Here is a 27,885-nt window from a genome sequence, read left to right on the forward strand (position 1 = left end):
CTTCTGTTCGTATTTGGTATCTCATACTGACATAATTTGCTGTATAGTTTTGCATGTATTTTTATGGCTCTACAATTTTCTTTATGCAGAACGCTCTTAAATTGGTAACTTGGAACGTGAAGGGCATAGGTAATGTAATTAAAAGGAAGAAAATTTTATCATTCCTTAAAAAAGAACAAATATCTATCGCGCTACTACAGGAAACTCACTTATCTGATAAAGAACATATTAAGTTGAAAAGAGATTGGGTTGGTCAGATTTATTTTTCCTCTTTCACGTCAAATAGTAGGGGCACTGCCATTCTTATTCATAAAAATATCCCATTCATTCTCGAGCATGCAGATTACGATTCGGAAGGAAGATTTGTGTTAATTTCTGGCTTAATTCATGGAAGACATATCACTGTAGGAAATGTATATGCTCCAAATACAGATTGCCCTAATTTTATGTCATACGCAGTCCTAAAATTTAATCAGCATTGCACGAACATTGGTTTTTTGGGAGGTGACTTCAATTGTGCACTTGATGGAAATTTAGATAAATCATCACCCCGGGTTTCAACTGGTTGTAAATCCTCACATACTTTGCGCAATACTTGTAAGAACCTTGGCCTGGTGGACATTTGGAGAGAGCTGCATCCTAAAGACAAAGATTATACTTTCTACTCTCATTCTCACAACTGTTATTCAAGACTGGATTATTTTTTCATACCTTCTGAATGTATACGTCGTGTGAGTTCTTGTCATATTGGCCCTATTGTGTTATCTGATCATGGTCCTGTTTATTTAGTGGTTGATATTAGTATATCAATCCAGAAGTCAACCTACTGGAAATTGAATACTTCATTATTAAGCAATACTAATTTTCACTCTTTTTTTAAAGAGAAGATAATTCAGTATTGGCAGGACAATCAGAATTCGCCAGTTTCCCCTGCGATGAAATGGGATGCTGCCAAAGCCACAATGCGAGGCCACTTTATTGCTTATGCCTCTCTGATGAAGAAACTTAGAACCCAAAAAAGGAAAGAATTAGAAGCTGAAGTAAAATATCTGGAAAAACAACACAAAACATTCCCAAATCAAGACAATTGGATTTTGTTAAATAATGCCAGAGCCAAGCTTAATCTAGATCATACAGAACATGTTAAAAAATTATTATTTTTCAGTAAACAGCGTTATTACGAATTTGGAAACAAGCCAAGTCGTCTTTTGGCGTATCATTTAAAAAAAGAGCAGAACGAAAGAACCATAAAAGCAATTAAGACATCTGAAGGCAGAATGATGTTTGACCCCATGGATATTAACACTGCTTTCTCTGATTTTTACAGAACTCTATATACAGCTGGGTCGAGTGGCTCCAGTGAGGATTTGCTATATTTCCTGAATGAGATTTCTCTTCCTAGCATTTCGGAAGATACTAGGGCTTTCTTAAATGCCCCTTTTAGTAAGGAAGAAATTTGGCAATCTATACAATCTATGCCAACTGGTAAAGCTCCCGGCCCAGATGGATTTCCGTTAGAGTTTTATAAGCAATTCTGGCCAGAGCTTTGTCCAATTTTAATGGAAGCTATAAATAGTACTTTAGAGTCAAATTCTATGCCTGAATCCTGGTCATTGGCGGTGATCAGCTTGCTTCTGAAAAAAGGCAAAGACCCAGTGAATTGTTCTTCTTATCGCCCAATTAGTTTACTCAATGTGGATTATAAAATTATAACAAAATCTTTAGCTCGGCGGCTCAACTGTTTTGCCTTACATCATCAACCCAGATCAGACAGGTTTCGTGAAGTCCAGATATGGCACTGATAATATTCGTCGAGTGTTGAATATTATAGATCATTTAAATGTTACCAAGGAACCTGCCTTCATTGTATCTCTCGACGCCGAAAAGGCATTTGATAGGGTGGAATGGCCTTTTCTTTTTGCGGTATTAGAGAAAATAGGACTAGGGTCTAACTTTATTGGTTTGGTTAAACTTTTATACTCTAACCCTATGGCTCAAGTTAACTCAAACAGAGTGTTGTCTGACAGATTTTCAATAAGCAGAGGCTGTCGTCAAGGCTGCCCACTCTCGCCATTGTTATTCTCTTTGGTTCAGGCATGAAAACTCCTCACCTTTCGGCGAAATTCGCCGTTTTAAAACCAAAATGGGTCGCCTACGTGATTTGTGCAGATCCGATGAGAAAATATTTATGGGGTGGGAGGGGGGGTCGTGGTCGTGACCAGCATTTACCCGCTATATCTCTATAGTTACCATAAACTTAGCAGCTTTAAAAAACCAATCATCATTCCTAATGCCGAAACCTGACAGCCAATCCGAGTCAGAGTAGGGCAGAATTGTTTTCAAAGTCTTTAACACCGCGAGTCTGATGACACACTGCCGAACAAAGAACCGCACGTCGGAAAGCAAGCCTGAGGTAAGTTATCTTACAATGTTAACTGCCCTGTCAGATACAGACAGCGATGTTGCCAATGTCATTATTTTTAATATCGCGAGCGGGCGCGGGCGCCGTGAGCGCTGAGCGAGCAGGAACGAGTAACGTGAGTTGTCGTCGAAAAAGATGGATAATGCAAAAAAGCTGTCGGGGCTAAACATAGAAAAAGAAAGAGGGGAAAGGAGATGGCATGTCAATTGATGCAACAGCAGCTAAATAAGTGGATGGTGAAAGGCTACAGATAGGATTTTGTTTTGTGTGACGTCCAGGCATGTAGGCTAATGCCATCGGGACTACCGGGAGATTCCCGGTGGGCCGACGTGCTTTTTGGGCCGATACATCTCATACTTTTTTGTTTCGTTTTTTGTCTTAACGGCCCATAAAACTCGTACATCGGCGGCCCATTCGTTTTGTTTTGCTTAATTGGCGGCGCTTGGTTAGTGCGTAATTAGTATGTAATGCATTGGTCAATAAAAAGTCAGCGTTAGTTTTTTTTTCTGACACCCCATGAAACACGTAGATCAGCGGCCCATTTGGTTCTTTTCTTGATTGACACTGGGCTGGCCCAATCACATCTTTAATGTGAAGTATAGAAATATACTCTTTCAAGTAACTGTTAGCCTATAGAAATTAGTACAAAACTAATTATGAAAGTTTCCTTTATTTTTCAGTGAATTTGTTTTACAATATATGGCTATTACTATCATGGGATTAATATTATAACTATTATTATGTAGGCCTAGTAGTAATGTAGACAGACACTGTAACTAAAATAATTTTTCTTTGTTTAATTTTCACCAGATTGATGAATTTAACATTAAAAAGCACTATATACAGTATATATAGTTGATTGGATTGGATTTTTTGCTGCCGCATCCTTCTCACCTTTTTTACCCCTGACCTGTTTTCATGCCTGTTGGTTATCGAACCATTGGCTGCCGCTGTGAGAACTAACACTTAATATACATTAAAATAGGTCTAGAGGAACATCGTATATCCCTTTATGCAGACAATGTTCTGCTCTATCTTAAATACCCTGAGACCTCTACTGACGCAATTCTTGCCGTAATCAAAAAATATAGTAATTTCTCAGGATATAAGATTAATTTGGACAAATCTCAAGCTTTGTATTTGCACGTTCCCTCTGTAGCCATTGCAACATCTCCTTTTAATGTAGCACTTTCAGGATTTCAATATTTGGGAATCAATGTCACATCTAATTTGGATGATTTGTATAAAGCCAACTACCCGCAGTTAATTACAAAAATTAATCAGAACTTATCAGATTGGTCGATTCTTCCAAATTCTTTTTTTTTGGCAGAATTAATGTTATAAGAATGAATATTCTTCCGAGATTTAACTTTTTGTTTCAAAACTTGCCATGTCACTTAAGTACAGATTTTTTTTAAAGGATTAATTCTTCAATTTCAAAGTACATTTGGAATCATAAAAAACCTAGACTCAAACTTTCTGTTTTGATGAAACCAAGGGAACTGGGTGGGGCTTCACTCCCTAATTTTCAGTTATATTTTTGGTCTGCACAAATTAAACACGTTAAGTTGGTTTCTTAACAGACCCGATTCACGCTGGACTGGGATTGAATATTCTAGATGCTTTCCTAGACTGTTATGCTCTCTGCCATTTGTTCATAATATACAAAAAATGTAGTCTCTGAATAATATTTTTACTGTGTCAAACAGTGGCGGTTCTACATTGAATTACACCCTGGGCGAGACCCCCTTCGAGCGCGCCCCAATCCCCCGCCCCAATCATAGCAAAAAGGCTAACAAATAAGATTTATACGCACCAATTAATATTGCCCCTTCATTCATGACATGGATACCGTAATCATACAGAGAAAACATAGTTGCATACCTTTATCTTTCACTCGTTTCTAAATTGGGCACCTGATGGCTTTGACCTTTCTTGTCCATGATCCATCTCTTATTTGGCACGTACTCGACATCGACAATCAACAGATTTCCCCTGACCCCCTCCATACCAACTGTCACTCACGACGAGTCACGACCAGAAGTCAAGACTAAACCAATTCACCTTGGTGGTGGTGACCAAGTAATCGTTTTGTATTACCTATTTTTATTAGCCATGCAGACAATTCAGAAAAACAAAAATGTGCAGGAAATATAGAGGCCTGTATTTATAATATTCTGAATGAAATGTGCGTTATTTGGAAGAAAGTCGAGGTGTGACCGACTTAGATAACTATATGGATCCCCCGTTCCCCCCCCTTGTCCGTTCCATTTGGGAGAGACCCAGAGGTGAACTGTCATCCGCGCCCGCGCCTCCGCGCCCTCCCCTTTCCCCTTCTCAAACAAACAGCTTCTGTGCACGGCATCTTCTCAGCAAGCAGGGGCGCCTGCAGCTGCAGGGGGCGCAAATTTGCCAATTCCCCACACAGTGAAATGATAGATAATAGAAAACCGCTTTGCGGCGCAGATTTATTTTTTGTATTTTTATTTTCTGCTCGTGCCGGCGGCGCCGCCCCCCCAAAAATGCCGCCCCGGGCGATTGCCCGGTTTGCCCGTGCCAAAAACCGCTACTGGTGTCAAATACTCTTTTGGTGTGGAAGGATGTCAAGAAATATTTAGCTATTCCTAATAGGTTATCTTGTAAGTCTCCTATTGCACTCAATCCTGATCTTTCCCCAAGCGTACAGAATATTGGTCTTCTGACCTGGAGGATGAGAGGACTGTCAGAGTTTGGTCATCTATTTGATAATGGTCAAATGAGGTCATTCCAGTCTTTAAAGCAGGAATTTAACCTGCCCAGTAAAGATTTTGATAAATTTCTTCAATTACGGCACTTTTTGGAGTCACACTGAAAAGAAGGTAATATACGTTTTGATCTTACTGAAGTGGAAAAACAGCTTCTCTCTTCAGTTACTCTTAAGAAGAAGATCTCTGAGTTATATTCATTGCTGTCTAATGTTGGTCCTTCAACTTTTGATTCTTTGAGAATGATATGGGAAAAAGACTTAGGATCAAATTTTAGTGATGAGGAGTGGTTATCTGTTTGTACATGTGTTTTCCCCAAAGGTGTCTCAATTTCGGCCCAGGAACAAAATTATAAATTCATTCACAGGACCTATCTAACTCCAGTTCGACTTCATAAAATGTTCCCCAATTCTTCTCAATTATGTTTCAAATGTAGGTCGAACATTGGCACAGTGATGCATGTGTTTTGGGATTGTGATAAAATCAAAGGTTACTGGAAAGAGATCCACAAGATTGTTCAAAAGATTATTGGAAAGACCTTTGCATTGTCTCCAAATGTTTACCTTCTGAACTGTAAAGCTGGTCTGTGCCTGGACTGTGACAAAGAAAGGGTGTTGAACTTCTGTATATATTTAGCAAAAAAATGTATATTATTACTATGGTCAACTCCTCAAATACCCTCAGTTAATATGTGGATGAGTCAGGTCGCTACTCTTTTACCTCTGGAAAAACTAACTCACGATCTGCATCAAAGATCTGATGTTTTCTGGCGCACCTGGTCCTCTCTGTGGAACTTTCTGGAAGATGCTTAGTGATTGATATATCCTTTTGATTACTGGTCTATAAAGTGTCCCTGTTATGTATTTACTTTGATATGCCCTGTTGTATTTTATTTTATTTTATTTTATTTTATTTTTATTATAATTATTTTGTTTTTGCATTTTATATGCTTATGTATGAACATATATATTCAAAGATTGTAAGATGATATAGCTTGTATGGCTGTACGTGCTGTTATGAGATACCGGTACCACTGTGTTGTGTTATTGTAAAAAAATTATAAAAAATAAAAATAAAAAAAGAATAAAATTTAAATCTGCTCATGTATAAAAAAAAATAAAAAAAAATAAATGATTCGACTCGAAAGATTCTTTCATTTCGATATTTGTGTGTATTAAACCTTCTCTATAATTGAACATCTGTTCTTTCGGACAGATATGGCCGTCTTGTATGATCTTCGGCTGATGTCTCTGGCTGTGCTGATGCTGGTGTCTCTCTGGACTCTGCCAGTGCTGCTGTTCGGATTAGATAGATTCATTCATGCCAGCCGAACAGCTGCAGATTCATAGATTCATTCATGACATCGCCTTGACTCTCATGAACGCGCACCATGAAGCTCTATGACTTAAGTATTTCTATATCATGAAAGGCCAATTTTTCTCCAGTTATCTCTGTCTCTCTCTCTCATTCAAATGGGCAGTTTGGGCGGCCATACCGGGCAAGTCGGTCGTAAATATGGCGGCGTTCTATTTGTAGTGACGTAGGTGGCATCTATGAATACACATACACACACTCACTATACTCACACACTCTCGCTATACTCACACACTATTCTCATACACTCACACACACTACAGTATACTCACTCACTCACTCACTCTCTCACACACACACACACAGATGAACACGCCACTGACGCTTCTGTGCTTGTGTTTCAGAGTGTTGTGAATGTGAAGCCTGACAAGGAGGAGGAGACGGAGGAGCAGAAGGAGGAGAAACACAAGACCTTCGTGGAGAAAAACGAGAAACAGATCAAACACTTTGGTGAGATGAGTCCTCTTCTCTTTGATGATGAGGGCGGGGCTATAACCCGTCAATCACATGAGATCAGCCAATAGCAAACCACAACCATCCAATCAGTTCCCCACGGACACAACCAAGCCCCGCCCACATGTGTTCTTGTTCCAGAAGCGTTTCACTTGTAGATCAGTGTCAGATTGTTCACTGCTGTTCTCGTGTGTGTGTGTGTGCGTGCAGGGATGCTGCGCCGCTGGGACGACTCTCAGAAGTACCTGTCTGATAATCCTCACCTGGTGTGTGAGGAAACGGCCAATTATCTGGTCATCATGTGCATCGATCTGGAGGTGGAGGAGGTAACGCTGTGTGTGTGTGTGTGTGTAGCTGATGTGTGTGTGTAGCTGATGTGTGTGACTGACGTGTGTGTGTGTGTGTATGTCAGAAACACGCGCTCATGCAGCAGGTGGCGCATCAGACCATCGTCATGCAGTTCATCCTGGAGCTCGCCAAGAGTCTGAAGGTGGATCCACGCGGATGCTTCCGCCAGTTCTTCACCAAGATCAAGGTGTGTGTTTCTCACGAGCTTCTCATTCGTGCTGGTCCTGCGGAGTCCGTATAATGCGGCTGTACCTGAATAACTCAACGCACCGATTCGCTTCAGCTGTACTGAGTGCTCTTCTTTTTAATTTGCTGCTTTGTTATAAAAGTTCACACTGATGCCTCTCTGTGTGTGTCTCTGTTTGTTTCAGACTGCAGACCAGCAGTATCAGGACGCATTTAACGATGAGCTGGAGTCGTTTAAGGAGCGAGTGCGCGGCCGGGCGAAGATCCGCATTGATAAAGCCATGAAGGAGTACGAGGAGGAGGAGCGTCAGAAGCGTCTGGGTCCCGGAGGCCTGGATCCTGTGGAGGTGTACGAGAGCCTGCCGGCGGTGAGACTCACACACCACTCTGTCTCTCCCCATACATACAGTTACCATAGTGATGCTGACTTACAGCCTTCAGGAGAACATTCAGCACCGTATGGAATATGTTCTCGGTCACTGCTGTTATGCGTAATTTTTATGGGAGATTTCTGGTCTTTTCAGTAGGAATCTGTTCGACCGTTAGTAAAAAACGCCACGTGTGTAACAAGTTAGTTGTGTAAATTCTCGTAGTTTTTAAACAGAAATCTGTTCAGTTTGGCAGTGACTTTAGTGTGAGCAGCGCTTCTTACATCTACACTACTGACAGTGGACTTTAAAACTAATGAGGGCTAAATGCGATTTTAAAGGTTCTCATAAACGAACACTTCTGTCATATCAGTGATTCTTCTGTCTTCATCTCCACAGGAAATGCAGAAATGCTTTGATGATAAAGACATTCAGATGCTTCAGGACGCCATCAGCAAGATGGACCCCACGGTCAGTGTAGCATGAGTCTGAGCAGGGTTGGCAAATGTACCGGTACTTGGCGGTGTTGTGAGTGTGACTGTAGTGTGAGTGTGACTGTAGTGTGAGTGTGACTGTAGTGTGAGTGTGCCTGTTGTGTGAGTGTGCCTGTTGTGTGAGTGTGACTGTACTGTGAGTGTGACTGTACTGTGAGTGTGACTAGTGTGAGTGTGACTAGTGCGAGTGTGACTGTTGTGTGAGTGTGACTGTTGTGTGAGTGTGACTGTACTGTGAGTGTGACTAGTGTGAGTGTGACTAGTGTGACTAGTGCGAGTGTGACTGTAGTGTGAGTGTGACTGTTGTGTGAGTGTGACTGTACTGTGAGTGTGACTAGTGTGAGTGTGAGTGTGACTAGTGTGACTAGTGCGAGTGTGACTGTTGTGTGAGTGTGACTGTACTGTGAGTGTGACTAGTGTGACTAGTGCGAGTGTGACTACTGTGAGTGTGACTGTTGTGTGAGTGTGACTGTACTGTGACTACTGCTAGTGTGAGTGTGACAGTGTTACGAGTGTGACGGTTTTGCGAGTGTGACTAGTGAGTGTGACTGTAGTTGCGAGTGTGACTGTTGTGTGAGTGTGACTGTACTGTGACTACTGCTAGTGTGAGTGTGACAGTGTTACGAGTGTGACGGTTTTGCGAGTGTGACTAGTGAGTGTGACTGTAGTTGCGAGTGTGACTGTAGTTGCGAGTGTGACTAGAGCGAGTGTGACTAGAGCGAGTGTGACTAGTGCGAGTGTGACTAGTGCGAGTGTGACAGTGTTACGATTGTGACTAGTGTGAGTACTGTACTTTGATTGTAGTGTGAGTGTGACAGTGTTACGATTGTGACTAGTGTGACTCGTGTGAGTGTGACTATTGTGAGTGTGACTGTATTGTGAGTGTGACTGTATTGTGAGTGTGACTACTGTGAGTGTGACTGTACTGTGAGTGTGACAGTGTTGCGAGTGTGACTAGAGTGAGTGTGACTAGAGCGAGTGTGACTAGAGCGAGTGTGACTAGAGCGAGTGTGACTAGAGCGAGTGTGACTAGAGCGAGTGTGACTAGAGCGAGTGTGACTAGAGCGAGTGTGACTAGAGCGAGTGTGACTAGAGCGAGTGTGACTAGTGCGAGTGTGACTAGAGCGAGTGTGACTGTTCTGAGTGTGACTACTGTGAGTTTGACTGTAGTGTGAGTGTGAATAGTGTGAATGTGATGAGTGACTAGTGTGAGTGTGACTAGTGTGAGTTTGACTGTAGTGTGAATAGTGTGAATGTGATGAGTGACTAGTGTGAGTGTGACTAGTGTGAGTGTGACTAGTGTGAGTGTGACTAGTGTGAGTGTGACTAGTTTGAGTGTGACTAGTTTGAGTGTGACTAGTTTGAGTGTGACTAGTTTGAGTGTGACTAGTTCGAGTGTGACTGTACTGCGAGTGTGACTACTGCGAGTGTGACTAGTGTGACTGTACTGCGAGTGTGACTACTGCGAGTGTGACTAGTGTGACTGTACTGCGAGTGTGACTACTGCGAGTGTGACTAGTGTGACTGTACTGCGAGTGTGACTAGTGTGACTGTACTGCGAGTGTGACTATTTTGAGGGTGATGGTGTTACGAGTGTGACAGTGTTGCGAGTTTGATGGTGTTACGAGTGTGACGTGTTGAGTATATGACGGTGTTTTGAGTGTGACGGTGTTACGTGTGTTACGAGTGTGACGGAGTTGTGAGTGTGATAATCTGCGAGCGTGACGGTGTTGTGAGCGTGACGGTGTTGTGAGCGTGACGTGCCGCGAGTGTGACTGTTGCGAGTAACGGTGTTACGAGTGTGACGGTGTTGCAAGTGTGACAGTGTTGTGGTGACGGTGTTGCGAGTATGATGTGCTGCGAGTGTGACGTGTTGCGAGTGTCGCGAGTGTGATGGTGTTGCAAGTGTGACGGTGGCATGGCTTGATGGCGTGCAAACACGAATGAACATCTCTCGTCTGATGTTCATCTTGCAGGAGGCTAAACTCCACATGAAGCGCTGCATCGACTCGGGATTGTGGGTACCGAACTCACGTGTGGATGAAGAGGGAAATAAAGATGAAGCCGACGACCCGCAGTATGAGGAAGTGAAAAAGGAAGATCAGTGATCGGTCCACACCCACACACACACACACACACACACACCGAAGGCCAAAGCAGATTCCAGTTTGACCCACACCGATCAGAGGCTGATGGGTCACGATCCTGACACACACATGCAGTGTCTCTCCTCTTCCTCTGTTCTGTCACTGTTGTTGTTTTATTTATACAGCGTTTGTTTGGCCTGTAGTGTGAGGCGATTCACTTTCAGCGCTACCGTCTCTTCTTACTCTGTTTCCCACAGACATTTAACATGAATGAATGTGCAGAAATCTGCAGTATTAGACGCTCCAGATGAAAACTATTAATGAACTGGTTTTGTCTCTTTTAGTTCAGATCGCTCTGTTTGTGCCGATGCTTAGTTTGTCAGAATAAAATCGTGGGCTGATGGGCAATCTTTGTCTGAGTGTCTTTCTGAATGTGATTGTAACACGTTTATCTGTATTTGTGCAGCTGGGGCAACAGTAATGATGCCATTATCACAGTTTTAATGAGATAATGGAAGAAACGTGTCAGTTTTCAACTCTTTCCCTGCCATTGATGGAATTTTCTGACTTTGTGTTTTCACTGTTATATAGTAGGGTGTGCTATTACACATCTTATGAAAGAGTACTGAATCTCCAGATCAAAACACAGATGAAGAAGAAGAAAAAAGCGATATAAACATTGTTTATGCATGTTGTAGTCTTTAAAAAAAAGAAAGCTTTTTTTTCAAAATTTTGCTTTTTTATGAAACTAACCCACATTCAATTGTATAAAAGAAGAATGCATGAAGCTAGAATATATATATATATATATATATATATATATATATATATATTTTTTTTTTTTTTTTAGAAGCAGAGGCCCTGTTCTTTACTTGGATATTTGCATGTTCAGTTATCCATACCACAAAATATTTTGGGGGTCATGAAAGTTTTGTGAAAATGTTAAAAAAAAACGCTGTTAAAATCTGGTTCCAACATGCTTCAGAACCAAATGATTATGTATAATTGATATATGATGTACAATAGATTCACAGACAGCTGAAATTTTAGTTATTGAAGAAACTTTTTTTACTGGTATTACAAGACGTGCCTTTCTGAATTTGCCTCATGCTTGTCTGCTATTGTAATGACACGTGATGAAATAATTAGTGAGCATCTGCAGTGTTTCCAGGAATAGCAAGAATTACATGATTAAACGCACACGAATACTCAATTACATAACGTGAAGAAGCATGTCGACGTCTGTTTCTTAAGCAGAACTGAAGCCGCCTCTGATGCAGCTTTTCTAAGCGCTTCAAAAGCCTCTTTTAAAGGTGAGCAGCTTTCCTTCATTTCTGTATCTGCATCATAAAGTAAACAGATCAATCAGTTGTTTCTTATAAGATCACGAGTCTCGCTTAAACCAGTGTATGGTGACAATTGTTGAGTTATTTCAATATCACTGAGATACTACTACAGGTTTTTCTGTTGTATTTTTGCTATTTTATTAGTTATGTATTAATTTTAGACTATGAATTTTAAACAGACTGTATGAAAGACTTCAACACAGCAAACATTCTGATCAAAAACAGAGATCAATATTTACATCCACTTTATTCAACACAGATTGAGTCGTTGGTCAGAGTCAGAGTTCTAGAGCTTTCTGAAGACGAACACACACCTCTTGTTCACCCAGAGAAAGCATCATCTCCGCCACACTGGGGCCCTTCTGCAGACAAAGAGGAATACTACGTGTTATTAATGGCATACTGCTGTGTGTGAGTATAGAAAGTGTGTGTATGATTATAGTGTGAGTATAGTGAATGTGTGTGAGAGTATAGTGAGCCTCACACCTGCTGTTCGCCCAGAGCCAATCTCAGCACTCTCATCACACTGCTGTATTTGGTGTTCAGTATAGTGAGTGTGTTTGAGTATAGTGAGAGTATAATGAATGTGTGTGTGAGTATAGTGAGAGTATAGTGAGCCTCACACCTGCTGTGCGCTCAGGGCCAGTCTCAGCACTCATCATTTGGTGTTCAGTATAGTGAGTGTGTGTGTGAGTATAGTGAGAGTAATAGTGGGTGTGTGTGAGAGTATGGTGTGAGTGTGTGTCAAGTCAAGTTTATTTGTATAGCGCTTTTCACAATACAGATTGTATCAAAGCAGCTTCACAGTATTAAATTAAAATAATACAACAAAGTTTGTTTCAAGAGATATTTATTGATTGATCAAATAAAATAAAATATCCCCAAAATATCCCCAACTGAGCAAGCCAAAGGCAACAGTGTGTGAGTATAGCGAGAGTATAGTGAGTGTGTGTGTGTGAGTATAGTGAGAGTATAGTGAGTGTGTGTGAGTATAGTGAGCCTCACACCTGCTGTGCGCTCAGAGCCAGTCAAGTCTCACTTGGTGTTCAGTATAGTGTGTGTGAGTGAGTATAGTGAGTGTGTGTGAGAGAGTATAGTGAGCCTCACACCTGCTGTGCGCTCAGGGCTAGTCTCAGCACTCTCATCACACTGCTGTATTTGGTGTTCAGTATAGTGGGTGGGTGTGTGTGTGTGTGTGAGTATAGTGAGCCTCACACCTGCTGTGCGCTCAGGGCTAGTGCTGTATTAGGTGTTCAGTATAGTGGGTGTGGGTGTGTGTGTGTGAGAGTATAGTGAGAGTATAGTGAGTGTGTGAGAGTATAGTGAGCCTCACACCTGCTGTGCGCTCAGGGCCAGTCTCAGCACTCTCATCACACTGCTGTATTTGGTGTTCAGTCTGCTGGCTATCAGCTTCAGCTCACGGTTCAGTCGCTCTGTGGATGAGAACGAGCCACCGGCTCCAACCAGCCTGAGCACAAACACACACATGCTAATAACACACACAGACACGTGAACACACTGATAACACGTATGCGTATACTCACTAGGGGTCGACCGATTAATCGGTCGGACGATTAATCGGCCGATTTTTTGCATTTTTTAACATAATCGGCATCGGCAAATATCCAGTATATCAAGCCGATTATTAGGCGGGCGCATCTGTGGGCAGCCTTGTGTTGTTGTTGTGGACGCACGCTGCGCCTAGAGTCATTCTCCAGCAGAGTGAGCAGACCTCATCCAGTGCCTAAGGAAGGAGCTAAGTTCCTTGGAGAAAACTCCTTTATATTTAATTAAAACCTTTTGATATGTTACTGCCAACTTCGAGAAAAAATATGAATAGGCGACATGACGTTCGGTGGATATTGATAGCGTAGTTGAGGTTGCATTAGCACAGCAGAAGGGTTGCTATCATGTCACAACAATAAGTAAGCAAGAATTTTGCAATTACAGACAGAGAATCTGATACTTTTATTTGTTCTGTTTTGTGTGTCTTATATTTGAGAGGGTTGTCACTCAATGCAGAGAAATAAGTAATAAAAAAGTGGCCATAGGTTAGTGAAGGACTGGCTTTGCTAGCGTCGTCGCTAGGTTTGGGTAGCTACAGACAGACCCGGTGCTAATACGGCACTGGTGCCTTAACGACCGTTATTTACCAGACCGAATATCAATGCGTATTTCTGTGCTACTGTTATGCCTGTGCTTCTCTTGGATGCTCTGAAAACGGACGTTAGAAACGTGACGCTAGTCAGCAGTTAACTTTAGCATACTGTTAGCTAATAGCTGGATTAAACACGGTTAAAATGCTGGCCAAACAGTGTAATGTGTGACTGTATTTCACTGTAGACTAGGGGTGGAACATGTATTCGTATTGAACCGAAACGGTACGGGCGTCATGGTTCGGTGTATACATTTACACGGAGAATAACGTTACATGGTATAAAAATAAATAAAACTCGCGTGCAAATTAATTCATGTAATGCGGAACTACTGTTAGATACGCGGGTTCTTTGGGGACACCTAATCTGTAGCCCCGCCTTAGCTCTGAAGCAGGCTGCGATGTAAAGATTGCAATGCTGGAGTATGGTGTGTGTGTGTGTGGAAGAGAGAGAGGGAGAGGGAGACTCGGGAGAGGGAGAGAGGGGCGCGGGCGCGATCGAAAAGTCGCGTGTGTTTAAAGTCGCAAAGTGTTTACTTATATTTGTGTGTGTGTGAGGCGCGGATGCGATCGAACAGTGGAAACATAAAAACATACTCCGTCATTTTGTTTACAAGACATCATTCAAACTGCAAAGTGTTTAAGTTACTGTTAATTACAATTTTAAGGAAAACAAATATATTAATCTGAAATGTAGCAAATTAATTTAATTCATTCAGGTACAATTACCAAACATATCTCAAGGTCACAACAAGTGCAGATTGGTCAAGTGTTCAATAAATGTTTTTGTTGAGAAATCTTGTCTATCTTAAGTAATTATTTGTGTTATATTTTATCTTTCAAATAGAGGTTAAAAACAAGCACATAATCGGCCAAAATAAATCGGCAGCATTAATCGGCCATCGGCCGACCCGGATTTCAAAAGATCGGCATCGGCATCGGCCTGAAAAAACCCATATCGGTCGACCTCTAATACTCACTGTATGACGGCCGATGCGATGTCAGCCGCCTCCACGCTCTCGTCCTTCAGCTGCTGACTCGAGACTCGCGGACGGATCCACAGGTAGGAATACGACTGATCCAGCAGCTCCCGCAGAGAACAGATGTGACCCTGAGACACACACACGGGCAGATGTTCAGCACCACACACACACACTCACTATACTCACACACATTCACTATACTCACACACACTCACTCTCTCACACACACACACACTCACTATACTCACACACTCACTATACGCACACACGCTCACTATACTCACACACATTCACTATACTCACGCACATTCACTATACTCACACACACACTATACTCGCGCACACACTCACTATACTCACACACATTCACTATACTCACACACACTCACTCTCTCACACACACACACACTCACTATACTCACACACTCACTATACGCACACACATTCACTATACTCACGCACACTCACTATACTTACACACATTCACTATACTCACACACACACTATACTCGCGCACACACTCACTATACTCACACACTCGCTATACTCACAATACTCACGCACATTCACTATACTCGCACACACCCACTATACTCGCGCACTCACACACACACTCACTATACTCGCGCACACTCACTATACTCTCACTATACTCACACACACTCACGCACATTCACTATACTCACGCACACACTCAACTCGTGCGCACACTCACTATACTCTCACATTAACTCACACACACATTAACTCACACTCACTATACTCACTCTCTCTCTCACACTCACACACTATACTCACTCAACCACTATACTAACACACGCTATTCTCACACTCACTATACACACACACACACTATATTCACACACTATACTCACACACGCACATACTCACTATACTGACACACACTTACTATACTCTCTCTCACTCACTCACATACACACACACACACTCACTATAAATCACACATACTCACTATACTCTCTCTCTCACACACACACTATACTCATTCTCTCACACACACTATACTCACACATTTCACTAGATTTACTCACACACTCACTCACACTATACTCACACACAGGTGTTCAGTACCTCACTCTCTCACACTCACTATACTCACACACACAGGTGTTCAGTACCTCACTCTCTCACACACACACACACACACACACACACACACACACACACACACACACACACACACACACACACACACACACACACACACACACACACACACACACACACACACAGGTGTTCAGTACCTCACTCTCTCACACTCACTATACTCACACAGGTGTTCAGTACCTCACTCTCACACACTCACAGGTGTTCAGTACCTCACTCTCTCACACACACAGGTGTTCAGTACCTCACTCTCTCACACACACAGGTGTTCAGTACCTCACTCTCTCACACTCACAGGTGTTCAGTACCTCACTCTCTCACACTCACTATACTCACACACTCAGGTGTTCAGTACCTCACTCTCTCACACTCACAGGTGTTCAGTACCTCACTCTCTCACACTCACACACACAGGTGTCCAGTACCTCACTCTCTCACACTCACTATACTCACACACACAGGTGTTCAGTACCTTGCGCAGCTGCAGGACTCTGTGTATGTAGTGCGGCTCCAGAACGGTGTGGTCGCTGATGTCAGAGCCGTGTGTGTGAAGCAGTCGCTGTCTCAGCTCGTCCTGCAGCTCCACACACGCGTGTTGATCCTCGATCCGGCGCTGCAGATGAACCCTGCGTCACACACACACACACACACACACACACACACACACATCACTGGGGGGGGGGGGGGATGTAAAATCTTGCATCACAATAAGTGTATTGTGATTGTCAAAACATTTTAGTAACTAAACTGAATTGTATTAGGTTTAGTGACAACATGTTACAATGTTTACATGGTACAATTTCTGGTAAGCTACGTTTTTTTTATTATTGCTTGACACAAATTTCACGATTGCAATTCAGTTCTTGTGATTTGATTTAATATTGACTCATTTGGATAAATATTAAGTACACAAGATAGGCGTTCATTTTTCTCAAGAAAAACAAACCTCAGCTAATACACACAGAGAGCCCTGTCAGCTGGCAGTATTATTTAAGGTTAAAAATAACTCAAATTAAATATAATGCGTTTTTTTTTATTATAATAGCAACTTTATTTAATGACATAAGTAAAAATATAATAAATATGTAATATAGTACACATATTTAGCAAAATACTCTCTATAGCTCTTTTTTTCTAGCCAACTAACGTGCTATAGCCTATATTAGGGATCTGTCACGTCACATTTACAAGCGCCAAAACGGTATTTATTGTTTGAATTTCGTAATAAAATTGACAGAATCTGAGAGCAGTAACCTGTAAGTAAGTCACTGCTCTGTCTTGTCTGTCGGTCTCCGTGTCCTCTTTGCTTCGCAATTCTTCTGCGCGTGAGGGAATGGATGAGTGGCGTGAGAGCGTGTGAAGAGTGTCAATTGCGTGAGTCTCACGGTGAATGCGTGAGAGTTGGCAGCTCTACACACACACACTATACTCGCTCAACCACTATACTAACACACGCTATTCTCACATACTCACTATAAAACTGTCAAACTGGATGTTAGACAGTTTTATTTAGGTGAACAAAACAAAACAAACCTGTTGAACTCGTTGAGTTTGTCCAGATCCAGCAGAGCCGAATGCGTTGTGATCTTCGAAATGTTAAACTCTTGGATTAATTCATCCAGACGTCGACCGATCCGATTACCTGCAGAAACAACAACATCTGATGATCTGTGTGAGTGTGTGTGTGTGTGTGTGTATCACTCACTGCTGAAGCCTGAGCCGGCTTGTTTGACGAGGTCCAGCAGGCTGTGTGTGTGTGTGTGTGTGTGTGTTACTCTCACTCACTGCTGAAGCCTGAGCCGGCGTGTGTGACGAGGTCCAGCAGGCTCTCGGGCAGCATGCCCTGTTCTCTGAGGCTCTGGATGAGAGTGTGTCCGTGGCGTTTGGAGAGTTTGCTGCCGTCGGGGTTGAGCATCAGCGGGAGATGAGCGTACGCCGGTGGACTCCAGGCTAGCGCGCGGAACAGCTGCAGGTGTTTAGCGCTGGAGATCAGCCACTCGGAGCCGCGCAGCACGTGACTGATGCGCATGTGGTGGTCGTCCACTACGCTGGCCAGGTGGTACGTGGGAAACCCGTCGGCCTTCAGGATCACCGGGTCTCCCTCCACCGACGCCACCTCATGACGGGTCCAGCCGAACACCAGGTCCTGGAACGGGTCCGCGCCGGAGGCCAGCCGGAAGCGGACCACAGGGGGAACACTAGACGCTAGCTTCTGCTGGACCTGCTCCTGACTCAGGTGTCGACAGCGATTATCATACCTGAGAGAGAGAGAGCGAGAGAGCGAGAGAGAGAGAGAGAGAGAGAGAGAGAGAGAGAGAGAGAGAGAGAGAGAGAGAGAGAGAGAGAGATTACACACACCCACGAGCGCCAGCTTCTCCTGTCTGAGAAGGAGATTCTGCAGTCTGCCTTGAGACTTTGCGTAACCAATCTTGTGAAGCCATTATGGACACAGGCAGCTCATACTCATTAATCCAGGAGTCAATGTGGAGGAGATAGAAGGATGAGACAGAGTCTTGCCAGTCCTGTCGGGGACAGACATTTACCCTTCCCAACAGCCATATCCAGAGGACATTAGGCGAAGTTACTTGGGAGTGTACCCTGCAAGGATGCACAGACCAAATGTGACTATTCATCAGGAGAGATGAGGACCAAGCTTTTCCACTCGTCTTAGGCCTCGAGTTCCTTGTGACATGCAGAGTCAAGTTGGATTTTGACACCTCCACATTTGCATTGCCTGGACAAAAGGAAACCCTTTGTTAACATGCACTATTGGCAGTGCACAGTGTAAGTATCCAGTGACACCGCAGTTGCCATCAAGGATTTGGTGGGTCTTGCTGATGCCTCCCGGACAGAGAGGTGTTTAGAGGGGTTGCTGTTTAATTGGCTAACTGTCTGTACAGATGCCTTTGGTCAAGCCTCTATCATTTAGCATCAGATCATAACTAATGACCCCATCCTAGTACAGAAAAGAGCATATCCTGTTCCAGTTAATAAGCAAAACTTAATTCATGAGGAAGTTAAAGCCATGCTGAGTAAAGGTATAATACAGCCATCTATATCCCCATGGGCAGCTACAGTTGTGCTTGTGCCCAAGAAGAATGGGGGTATGAGTTTCTGTGTGGATTATCGAGCACTGAATGCCTCAGAAACAAGATCTCTTGGAGTCTGTCAACAGAGCAACAGTATTCAGTACTCTAGACCTCAAGACTGGATACTGGCAAGTGGTGATGGACGAAAGTAGCATCCAAAAAACTGCTTCTGTTACAAAGTACAACCAGTATGAGTTTCTTCGCCTACCATTTGGGTTGACAAATTCTGGAGCAATGTTCCAAAGGCTGATGAACAAAGTTCTACAAGATCTTATTGGCAAATGTTTTTTTTGTGTACATATAAACGACGTTGTCATATACTCCAGAGACCTTCAACAACACTTCCAAGATCTGAAGAAGGTGTTTGCTGAGCTGGAATCAGCTGAATCATTGGTAAGGAGATCACTGACTTTTCTGGGACACGTCATTTCAGCAGAAGGCATCAAGACATTCCAAGGTGGACGCTGTCAAGAATTTCCCTACGTGATTTTGAGCGATTCCTAGGTCTTGCTGGGTGGTACCATCGCTTTATTCCGCACATTATTTTGGAACGTGCTGCTCCACTTCATGCACTTTAGAGGAAGGGTGTACCATGGAACTGGACTGGGTGCCAACATTCTTTAGAAGATTTTTTCATATCATTTCATTTCATAACACTTTATTTGTCCCCAAGGGGCAATTATTGAGGCCATGTAGAGTCACGTAAACAATATACATAAAAGCATCATACATTAAATAAATAATAACAGTGTGCACAGAGTACATATTAATAAAAATCCACTTCAAGTGGATACCTAAAAACACAACTAGTCCATTCTATATATAAGAATAAATAAATACGTAATTATGATTTGAAGGATGCCCTGCAAAAGGCCCCAGTTCTTATGCCTCCAGACTCAAGTAAATCATTCAAAGTGTAGACTGATTCGAGCGACTTTGGACTTGGGGCTGGACTGACTCAGGAGTTGGAAAAGGGAGAATATGTCATCGCCTCTGCATCCCGGCTGCTTCAAGGAGCCGGAAAATCATATGCTGTTTCAGAGAAGGAATGCCTCGCTGTGGTCTAGGCGGTTGAAAAGAGGTCCGACAATACCTAGAAGGGAAACCCTTTGAACTCGTTACTGATCATGCCGTATTCACTTGGGTATTCAACCATCCTTGCCCAGCGTCAAGACTTACCAGGTGGGCTATCCGACTCCGGGGGTTTGAATTTACAGTGAGGTACCGAAAAGGGAGATGTCATACCTGATTCACTGTCCCACACAATGCCTGAGGGAGAGCCACTGGGAAGCGTTGCAGTAAGCCAAGCAAAAGATGTGAATGGAGACTTACCGATCAACTGGGAAGAACTTGGTCGACACCAAGTGACCAATCTTTGCAGCCTTTGTGGGATGAAGCAAAGCTTAACTCTATCGACCCCTAACGTATTCACTATGTTGTACAAAACAGCTTTCTGTTCAGATGTGTCCCTGAAAGTCAAAAGGGTCATACTTTGCAAGTAGTCATCTCAAAGGATCTCCGGCAGAAATTTCTCCACTTTACACATGACAATCCTTTAAGTGGGCATCTTGGGCGCATGAAAACATTGCGTAGACTACTCAACATGGTTTACTGGCCAGAAATCCAGCGAGATGTATGGACCACTGCAAACAGTGCCAAGTCTGTCAGCAATACAAGCCACGTATATCCAAACTTTCTGGAACCCTTCAATGTACTCCTGTGAAAGTACCTGGATATGTGGTGGGCATTGATCTTATGGGACCGTTTCCGAGGAGCATGAAGCTGAATGAGTATTTACTGGTTACTGTGGATTACTGTTGTAAGTGGGTCGAGGTGTTCCCTTTGCGGTCAGCAAAGACACCTGTGATAACTAACATCTTTATAAAAGAGATCTTTACCCGATGGGGGGTACCTACTTATTTGGTATTAGACCGAGGACCACAATTTGGGTGCCAATCAGAAACTCACCACTGCATACCACCCGAAGACTAACCTGACAGAAAGGGTAAATAGAACTCTTAAAATCATTATTATATCCTATGTCAAGGACAATCACTGGAATTGGGACCAATGGATCCACGAGTTCAGGTTTGCAATCAATTCATCTTGGCAGGAGAGTACAAAATATACCCCAGCGGAAATCGCTCTAGGACGCAAGTTGAAAGGACCCCTTGAACTATTCCAATATCGTTCGCCTGATCCTGACCAATCTGCATATGAAGTTATTGAACGTCAGCAATCACTTCTGGGAAGAGTAAGGGAGAATGTCACGAGAGCCCAAAGCAGACAGCAGAGATACTACAACCTTAAGAGGAGGCCTTCCAGGAAGGGGAACTCGTCTGGGTTCGTGCTCACCCAATGTCTCGTGCATTTATGGCCAAACTAGCTCCTAAGTGGCATGGGCCTGCCAAAGTTTTGAAAGAGCTGAATAACGTAAACTACAGAGTTGAGGTGTCGACCGAACCCAAGCAAGTTGAGACCTACCATGTAGAAAATCTGAAAAGGTTCTACAGCCAAGTCTGCCCTTCTTCTGAAAGGGGGTTTGTAACAGTTTCAGTAAACTGTCACCTATCTTCTATGGTAAATTTAAGTTGTAATTTTACTCCTGGCCATTAGAGGGAGGAGCCATTATCAGGTAGAGTTCTCTAGGCCAGAGACTAAAAGGAAGAGGAAGTGTGAGTAAGTGATACCTGTTAGCTGGGAGTGTTTGCTCTTCACATGCTTTTATTTGGAAAACCTTTTGTTGAGGAACATATGTGTTCTACATCTCAATTTGAGTTGATTTATTTGTTCCTTTATCATTAGCAGAGGTTTAAAGTGGGAAATGTATCTTGCTTGTTTGTTGTTTATTGTTTGTTTTATCCAGAGGGTTTTTGTATCTCCTTGATTTTGAGGACATCTTAACTGGTTCAAGTATGACATTTGTTATTCTCTTCAATTGTGGATTATATCTGAACTCCTTTACGAACTGCCGCTGTTCTTTGGATTAACCTTTGTTGGATGAACTTGGATTACATTCTTCATACATCCTAACATCTACAATGGTGTGATGAACCAAGGACATTTGTGGTAACTCCAGACTTTAATATTGGGTGGATATACTGGATGGAAGGTTTTGCTTCCAAATGTGGAAAGAATGTTAACTCTGCTTCATGTAATTTTGTAAAGACATTTGTGAGGTTCTTAAATTAAGTACTCTTCTGACAAGGGAAATATAACATGTTATTACGTGTGTTTACCGCAGTACGTGTGTGTTGTACGTGTGTGAGTTTACTGCAGCAGGTGTGTGAGTTTACCGCAGTGTTTGTGTGTGTGTTTACCGCGGTTTTCTGTGTTTACACCGCAGGTACGTGTTTTGTAAGTGTGTGTTTACAGCGGAGCATGTGTGAGTTTACCGTGGTGTTTGTGTGTGTGTTTACCGCGGTGCGTGTCCACTGCGCTGCGCCTCCCTCTTCAGCAGCTCCAGCCTCTGATTGGTGCAGAAGCAGTAGTAGGCCTGGCCTGTGTGCAGCAGTGATGATGCGGCCTGTGAGTAGAGATGGAGCCGCTCCGACTGAACATACGGCCCATAATGCCCTCCTCTGCGACTGCTCTCATCTGGGGGTATTCCTACACACACACACACACACACACACACACACACACACCCCGACTTAGACTTACATGCGTCTTGCTGGAGGGCAGTCTGCAGTGAAGAGTATAGCAAGTCAAGTCGCCTTCATTTGTATAGCGCTTTTAACAATATAGATTGTGTCAGATTTACAGTGATAATAGGAAATTGAAGTAACAGATTGTTTTGGCTTTACAGCAGCTCTAGAATAAAGTTATTGTCCAGCTAAAGTTAGTTTTGATTGATTCACTTCCGTTGCAAAGATCATTAGTTATTAATTTAGGGGCCGCTTACACAACACCGTTCTAACAGAAATCCACGCTCTGGCCGCTCATTCGCGCAACAACACTGCCTGGTACTCGAGAACGCAAACCTTGAAATAGGTTCCAAGGTGCAAGCGTTGAAGTGCAGTGAAGAGTATAGTGAGTGCAGCAGTGAAAAGAAGTGCATAGTGAGTGCAGTGAAGAGCATAGCGAGTATAGTGAGTGCAGTGGATAGTGCAGAGAAGAGCATAGTGAGTGCAGTGAAGAGTATAGTGAGTATAGTGAGTGCAGTGGATAGTGCAGTGAAGAGTATATTGAGTGCAGAGAAGAGCATAGTGAGTGCAGTGAAGAGTATAGTGAGTGCAGAGAAGAGCATAGTGAGTGCAGTGTAAAGCATAGTGAGTGCAGTGAAGAGTATAGTGAGTGCAGTGTATAGTGCAGTGAAGAGTATAGTGAGTGCAGTGGATAGTGCAGTGAAGAGTATAGTGAGTGCAGTGAAGAGCATAGTGAGTGCAGTGAAGGGTATAGTGAGTGCAGTGGATAGTGCAGTGAAGGGTATAGTGAGTATAGTGAGTGCAGTGGATAGTGCAGTGAAGAGCATAGTGAGTATACCTGCCCACTCCAGCATGTCCTCGATGGCAGTATAGTGCAGCGTATAGTGCAGAGAAGAGCATAGTGAGTGCAGTGAAGAGCATAGTGAGTGCAGTGAAGGGTATAGTGAGTGCAGTGGATAGTGCAGTGAAGGGTATAGTGAGTGCAGTGGATAGTGCAGTGAAGAGCATAGTGAGTGCAGTGAAGAGCATAGTGAAGAGCATAGTGAGTGCAGTGAAGAGCATAGTGAGTGCAGTGAAGAGCATAGTGAGTGCAGTGAAGAGCATAGTGAGTATACCTGCCCACTCCAGCATGTCCTCGATGGCAGTATAGTGCAGCGAAGAGTATAGTGAGTGCAGTGAAGAGTATAGTGAGTGCAGTGAAGAGTATAGTGCAGAGAAGAGTGTGTAGTGAGTATACCTGCCCACTCCAGCATGTCCTCGATGGCAGTGCAGTGAAGAGTATAGTGCAGAGAAGAGTGCAGTGAAGAGCATAGTGACTGCATAGTGAGTGCAGTGAAGAGCATAGTGAGTGCAGTGAAGAGCATAGTGAGTATAGTGAGTGCAGAGAAGAGTATAGTGAATGCAGAGAAGAGTATAGGGAGTATACCTGCCCACTCCAGCATGTCCTCGATGGCGTCCGCGGCTCCGGGCACCAGGCGATCGCGGTCCGTGTCCTCGAGCCGCAGGATGAACGTGCCGCGGCGCTGTTTCGCGAACAGGTAATTATACAGAGCCGTGCGAAGACCCCCGAGGTGAAGAAACCCTGAAGTAGAGTTAAACAGGCTTCAACAACAGGTTTATCTCACTCTATTGCTGTCTCTTTCACTCTCTATCACAGTCTCTCAAACCCTGAACGATAACAGGCTTCAACAACGAACTGCAAGTCTACCTCACTCTCTCACAGTCTACCTCACTCTCTCACAGTCTACCTCACTCTATCAGTCTCCATCTCACTTTCTCAGTCTTTCTCACTCTCACAATCTCTCTCACTCTATCACAGTCAATATCTCACTCTCTCAGTCTACCTTACTCTATCACAGTCTCTATCTCACTTTATCAGTCTCTCACTCTCTCACAGTCAATATCTCACTCTATCAGTCTCTCTCACTTTATCAGTCTTTCTCACTCTCTCACAGTCTCCCTCACTCTATCACTAGGGCTGGGTACCGAGTTCGATACTTTTTAGGTACCGACCGAATTGCCTCGATACTATCGAGTATATAAAAATGACTTGTTTTTCGGTACCAGATTTCAATACCTAAGGGGTTAACTCGTCAACGTCAGTGCTCAAACAAATACATATGAAATGCACAACGACACACCTAAAGTCGCTCACGCACATACACGCAAACTCTACACACACGAGACGCGCGGAACTCTCCGCGCACATACTCATATGAGACGCGTGCGCGCACACACACAATACCCTAAAGATGTGGAAAAGTCGATCAAAAGTGTGGCTACATTTCTCCAGGCTCGATGTCAACAGCGCGCGATGCAGTATTTGCGGTAAAATAATTGCTGCGAAGACCGGTACCACGACAGATATGATGAAGACCTTGACAGTGCACGGAGTAAACATAAGAGCAGAAAGTTGCTCCGTCTTCGACTGGTAACTGAAGAGATACCTGTTGATCACTCTGACAGTGTTTATATTGCAATAATAACCTACTGAATGTACACTGCCATTTAAAAATGTGTTGGTTAGTCAGAATTTTTTTTCAGTAAGGATGCATTAAAGTGATCAAAAATAACCTTAAAACATGTGTAATGTTACAAAAGATTTCTGTTTCAAATAAATGCTGTTCTTTTGAAATCTGTATTCATCGAAGAATCATGAAAAAAAATGTATCATAGTTTCCAAAATATTAAGCAGCAAACTGTTTTCATATTTCTGAAGGATCATGTGACACTGAAATAATGCTTTTGAAAATTCAGCTTTGACGTCACAGGTATAAATTACATTCTGAGATATATTCAAATAAGATTTTAAATTGTAATACTATTTCACAATGTTACAAGTTCTACTGTAATTTTGATCAAACAAATTCAGCTTTGGTGAGCATGAGCTCTTTATAAAAAAAATGTGTTCCTTTGTGCACTGGTAAGGAGCATGAGTCAAACTGAAAAAATAAAACCAAAGTTTTTCTGAGGTAATATGTTATGTAATATTGTTCAAATGGATTTCATAAAATTGGTATCGAAAAAAGTATCGTGCAGGAACCGGTATCGAAATCAAGGTATCGGTATCGAAATTTTTTTTAACGATACCCAGCCCTATCTATCACAGTCAATATCTCACTCTCTCACAGTCTGCCTTACTCTATCACAGTCTCTATCTCACTTTATCAGTCTCTCACTCTCTCGCAGTCTACCTCACTCGCTCACTCTATCAGTTAATATCTCACTCTCACAGCCTACCTCACTCTCTCAGTCTCTCTCACAGTCTACCTCACCCTATCATTCTCTATCTAACTTTATCACAGTCTCTATCTCACTCGCTCACAGTCTACCTCACTCTATCACAGTCTCTATCTCTCTATCAGTCTCCCTCACTCTAAGTCTCTCTCACTCTATCACAGTCTCTATCTAACTTTATCACAGTCTCTATCTCACTCGCTCACAGTCTACCTCACTCTATCACAGTCTCTATCTCTCTATCAGTCTCCCTCACTCTAAGTCTCTCTCACTCTATCACAGTCTCTATCTCACTTTATCACAGTCTTTCTCACTCTCTCACAGTCTCTCAGCCTGTCCGTGTTTATTCTCCGCTATCTGTGTTCATGTGATATTCTGCTTATGATATTTGTGGTGTGTTTCACCTGTGGGACTGGGAGCGAATCTCACGCGCACCTCGGGCTGTCTCGTGCACACGCCTCTGCTCGCGCCGGGCAGTCTCGTGCACACGCCTCTGCGCGCGCCGCTTCTCCTCCAGAACACGCAGAACATATTTACATCCAGAACATGTTACAAGTTTTTCTCAGGTAAACAGCGGAGAAAGTGCGTGACCTCATCTATCACTCTGTTGTTGTTCTTCTTCTTCTTCTTGGTGTTTTAAGGCAGTTGGCATCCAGTGAGTTGCATTACTGCCACCTGCTGTCTATTAGCTTGTCATCACTTCATACTTATATTCGTCTTTCTAGTCCAGTCCTCCTTAAAAAACGAAACAAATATTTCCTCCCTTGTTCATTATTTCCGCATTCTAATATATGTTTTACATTAGGCTATACTATCTCAATTTCTTGTAAGTGATGTTTCAACTCTTGTCTTTCTTGTGTAAATTTCCTGCATGAAAGTGTGTCTAACTGTTTCAGTCACTTTGACCTGTGGGATGTTTTCCTAACATACGAAGAGTTACAGTTCATTACAACCTGTTCTTTCCTTTTATTGTCATCTCTCTTATGTTACGAATGTCGATATGTCGATATCCCTGGACTGTGCAATACATTCTAATGCAGTAAGTATAGCACATGTTCTTTATCTCGTATATGGATGTTTTACTGCATCTGTTAGCAAGTCTCAGGAGTGTGTGTGTGTGTGTGTGTGTGTGTGTGTGTGTGAGAGAGAGAGAGAGAGAGAGAGACGTTGTAACGCGTCGCAAAGTTGGTACCCAGCCCCAGAGAGAGAGACAGAGACAGAGAGAGCACAAATGAGAAAAGATGGGGTCTAATAACTTCACACTCAGCCAGATGAAAATGATAAAAAGCAACAGTGTCACCCATTATGTCATAAGGGATGCAGTACTGTAATGTGTTACTTTTACAATCACTGACATGACTGATTAGAAATATGAACCGATTCTGAATAAAAGATGGCTGCTCAGAGCTAGCTGCGTTTAATTCTCCTCCTGCATGATTTAATGTAAAACGTAGTCGACAGGTAGTCCATGTATTTTTCACTGGAAAGCTGACTTCAGCATCTGAGGTTAAACATCTACCTATTTTTGACTGCTTTGGGTGAATTTGGACATTACATATGCCGCGTGTAACTAAAGCAAACCCACCACCTGCCACAGAGAGTGAAACCACAATGGCGTCTACCGAAATGTTAACTTCGCTCATTGAAACTGCACTTGAGAAACACTTTGCCAAGGCTGAGGCAACATCAAAGGAAGGATTTGCACGTTTGGAGCAACACTTGGATTCACTTCGAGCGGATTTTTCATCACTCAAAGTGGAAACAAAGACGCTTAGGGAGGCACACGCGAATCTAATGGCACGTACGGCTAATGTGGAGCAAACA

At 42.9% G+C, this 27,885-nt stretch overlaps 2 protein-coding genes and 1 long non-coding RNA gene across 4 annotated transcripts in view; 2 read left to right on the plus strand and 1 right to left on the minus strand.

The window, feature by feature from the left end:
- The window catches only part of cdc37 (cell division cycle 37 homolog), a 19,958-nt gene extending 9,074 nt beyond the window's left edge, over positions 1-10,884 (plus strand). The window contains exons 3-8 of the mRNA XM_082165504.1: positions 6,885-6,990; positions 7,204-7,319; positions 7,406-7,528; positions 7,713-7,895; positions 8,295-8,366; positions 10,366-10,884. Coding sequence (XP_082021630.1) covers positions 6,885-6,990; positions 7,204-7,319; positions 7,406-7,528; positions 7,713-7,895; positions 8,295-8,366; positions 10,366-10,497 — 732 coding nt within the window. The 3' untranslated portion in view covers positions 10,498-10,884. The remainder of the gene's footprint in view (positions 1-6,884; positions 6,991-7,203; positions 7,320-7,405; positions 7,529-7,712; positions 7,896-8,294; positions 8,367-10,365) is intronic.
- LOC309495716 lies at positions 2,307-3,306 on the plus strand. Its single transcript, XR_014204807.1, has 2 exons — positions 2,307-2,413; positions 2,677-3,306. It is a non-coding gene; the product is annotated as an uncharacterized lncRNA (long non-coding RNA).
- A 1,166-nt stretch (positions 10,885-12,050) lies between the features above and the next one.
- Positions 12,051-26,706, minus strand: ears2 (glutamyl-tRNA synthetase 2, mitochondrial). 2 transcript variants are annotated; one of them, XM_082165502.1, is made up of 9 exons: positions 26,466-26,706; positions 24,251-24,406; positions 22,597-22,786; positions 17,874-18,346; positions 17,622-17,730; positions 16,561-16,714; positions 14,958-15,088; positions 13,158-13,290; positions 12,051-12,184 (listed from the first exon to the last, which is right to left on the minus strand). In XM_082165502.1, exons 1-9 carry the CDS (start codon positions 26,590-26,592, stop codon positions 12,101-12,103), a joined length of 1,557 nt encoding a protein of 518 aa, XP_082021628.1. In that variant the 5' UTR covers positions 26,593-26,706; the 3' UTR covers positions 12,051-12,100. The 2 variants fall into 2 exon arrangements, with proteins under 2 accessions (XP_082021628.1, XP_082021627.1); XM_082165501.1 differs by lacking the exons at positions 24,251-24,406; positions 26,466-26,706 and adding an exon at positions 23,663-23,703.
- Positions 26,707-27,885: the final 1,179 nt, after the last annotated feature.

The sequence above is a fragment of the Leuciscus leuciscus genome, assembly GCF_965113295.1.
Source record: "Leuciscus leuciscus genome assembly, chromosome: 3".
Taxonomy (NCBI): Eukaryota; Metazoa; Chordata; class Actinopteri; order Cypriniformes; family Leuciscidae; genus Leuciscus; species Leuciscus leuciscus.